The 2,865-nt window shown below is 41.0% G+C and overlaps 1 protein-coding gene across 1 annotated transcript; it reads right to left on the minus strand.

The window, feature by feature from the left end:
- Positions 1-232: 232 nt before the first annotated feature.
- Positions 233-1,225, minus strand: LOC129617517 (axonemal dynein light intermediate polypeptide 1-like). The gene is made up of 2 exons (XM_055532697.1): positions 389-1,225; positions 233-334 (listed from the first exon to the last, which is right to left on the minus strand). The coding sequence occupies exons 1-2, from the start codon at positions 1,223-1,225 to the stop codon at positions 233-235; spliced, it is 939 nt and encodes a 312-aa protein (XP_055388672.1).
- Between the last annotated feature and the right edge of the window lie 1,640 nt (positions 1,226-2,865).

The raw sequence follows: 2,865 nt of genomic DNA on the forward strand, positions 1-2,865 counted from the left end.
CATAGAGTTTTCTCGGTTTTTTAAATTGGATGGTTTCAAAACAATTTAAGTATGTGATAGGAACTTACATTTGAGATGTTGGGGTCACTTTCTGGGAACTCTCTCCATCTGCGATCAATTGTGCTTGATGTAATTCAAACCACTCTTTGTTGTCAACCGATGGAAAGTTTGTTCTTGTTGGACTTCAATCCCAATCAGCTACTTTTTTCCAAGAAAAAATTCACAGTCTTGGTTACGAAATGGTTTGAACCGATAAAAATAATTCTATTCTTTCCTGAACTGTATTAATTGACGATTTCAATAACGAGACTTTCTTATTATGAATGGCATTTTCCTAAATAGACGAACAAACAACTTGTAGGGTGTTTCACCTAGTGTGTTTTCTCACCTCAGCTTTGTCCGCTTGTGCTTTTCGATGAATTTCTTCGTATTCACTTTGAAGCTGATTTTCTTCTTTTTCAAGTTCGCTTATTTCAGCCTCTAGCTGCTTTATTTCTTCTCTTTCTCGCGCCGCTTTTTGTTCTTCACTTAATGCTTTCCGTAAACCAAATTTTGTTACAGAGTTATACAGCGATTTGTAAGCTTCTTTCGTGTCTTCCACTTCGCGTTTCACAACATGAAGAAGCTTTCCACGTTCAGCACAACCAACAGCAACTTGACGAATAACTTCATTGAAGCAATCAGAATAGAGCTCTTCTCTAATCGGGCAAACACCGCACTCTTTCGCCCTCCGTCGCTGAAGCTCTTTGATCAGTTGGTCATGAACAGCAAGAACATCCAAACGTGTGGCTGGTGCTGCAGAGACTCTCTGATGATAAACATTTCCGCATCTTAGACGGAATTCTCGCAGTGGGAACAACGCATCGAGCAAGTCCTGTGTGTAAACCTCATCACTATCCACATCTTTGGTGCTGTCTTCTTCAAGTGAACAAGTTTTATCAGGATTCGGCCTTGAAGCGCTTCCAACTTGTTTTGTAGTCTTAATGCTTTTCGCTGTTTCCTTGACTGTGGCTTCAGACTGTCTTCGCAATGAGGGCCTCTTCTCAGTCGTTGTGCTAGTTCCCTTGCTTCTCAAATCAACCTTCCGTCCTGTTACTAGTTGGGGAATATGATATTTTAATAATGAGGTTGACACTGTTGGTAATTCGTCAAGTGTTATGCAATTCTTTTGGGTTGAAGACACTGACGGTCTTACACGGGATACGCGATGGGACACAACTTCCATTTTTTGAGAGTTCTGATAACGTTAATGTCTGTTTTCCTCTCCTGTTACTCCTGTCCTGCAATAAAAAGAGACCGAAGGGTAACTGCTACAGGGGTCTTTCTCCCCCCACGATTGCATGCATGTGACGCGATCATCCAGGCGTTGGTTACTAAGTCAACCAACAACTGTAAACATTGGTGCAAGAGCTTAGTGCGTAGTAGTGAGAACAATCAGTACGTGAATGAGCTCCTCCCCACACTTGAATGCAATAAATGTGGTTTGCATGCAGCAAATGCCGCCAGGTAACAACTCCTCTATGGAAGGCATCTGAGACCCAATTCTATCAAGGGATTTCTTCATTATGACAAGCTTGGAAGGGGTTGGAAGTGAAGGTGCTGCGCCTCTTGATTATCCACATCCTGATGCATCTTCGGATTGCACCTATCCCGATGAAATTGATTTACGCAATAAAACAGAGTTATTGAAATGGAAATTTTATGAAGGTACGCGAAATTCTTGATTCATTTTGTTTCTTTTCTTACTTTTTTCTTTCTTCTTTATTACTTCTTTTTTACTTCTAGGAGGTCATCGTCTCCCTCATCACATCCCCAAAATTCCCCACGTTGATGAGACAGAAGTTATTTCAGCGGTGCTCTCAGATGAAACCAGTTTTCTTGATCTCGCAGCGAGATTGGCTGGAGATACAAAACAAATTCAACAAGAATACGTTTATGCAAAACAGCGATTTGATTTATTAAGACAGGAGAAGGATTTGGTGAGAGAATGGGGTCTTCACAGAAATAGTGTCTCCTTGTAGTTGAGATGGCATATAGCGAGTAATTCGAAAGTTCTGAAAATAAAGCAAGGGGAGTTGCACGGGGTGGAGCAGCGCAATATTCTATTAGAGAAAAGGCTGCAGGGAATTACAGCAGAAGCGGAACGATTTGATAGAGAGAAAAGGTCTTTAACGGGCGAAGTTGCAAGAGCTGAACAAATCTTAGATGACTTCGGAAAAGGTTAGAATTGATTTAAATTGTTCTTTTGTTCATCTTCTTGTTGTAGATTATGATGTTGCTGCCGAAGAAATGCAGGAAGTAGGCAGAAGAAATGATTTCTTATAGTAACACTTTTTTTCCAGTGGCTCTCGCGCAGAGGTGATTACATCGCTGATACTACTCTTGAAAGAAGGAGAGCAGGAGAAGAAAGAGTAAGTGAGGCCTTAAGAACAAAACGGATTTTCTTTGTTTCAGAAATTGCGTTATCGCCAATGGAAGAAATTGAATCGCGCGTGCAATAGCGATAAGAAATGGCACACAAGAATCGATGCTGCGGTTCGTTAATTCATCATGAACGGTTATTTTGATTTTGTTTGTTAGTGTAATGCTGATACTATGATCTTTGAGGCCTACGAGGATGCAACTCGGCGATTGGCGATTGAATTTGAAAAGGCTGGCGAGATCACCGCTCCGATTCGAATGATGTTGTTTGAAGAAAAAGAACCAGACCCTCTAGAAGGCTTTCAACGGAGTGAACGACGCGCATCTGATAGTGGAGGTCATTATTAAGCTTGAATTTGTAGATAATAACACACACTAAGAAGCACAACTTTGACAAAAAAGAACGATTCGAACATCACAAGAACGGCAAGATGGACAAGCACA

The sequence above is a fragment of the Condylostylus longicornis genome, unplaced genomic scaffold (assembly GCF_029603195.1).
Source record: "Condylostylus longicornis isolate FDR11 unplaced genomic scaffold, ASM2960319v2 ptg000546l, whole genome shotgun sequence".
NCBI classification, from domain to species: Eukaryota; Metazoa; Arthropoda; class Insecta; order Diptera; family Dolichopodidae; genus Condylostylus; species Condylostylus longicornis.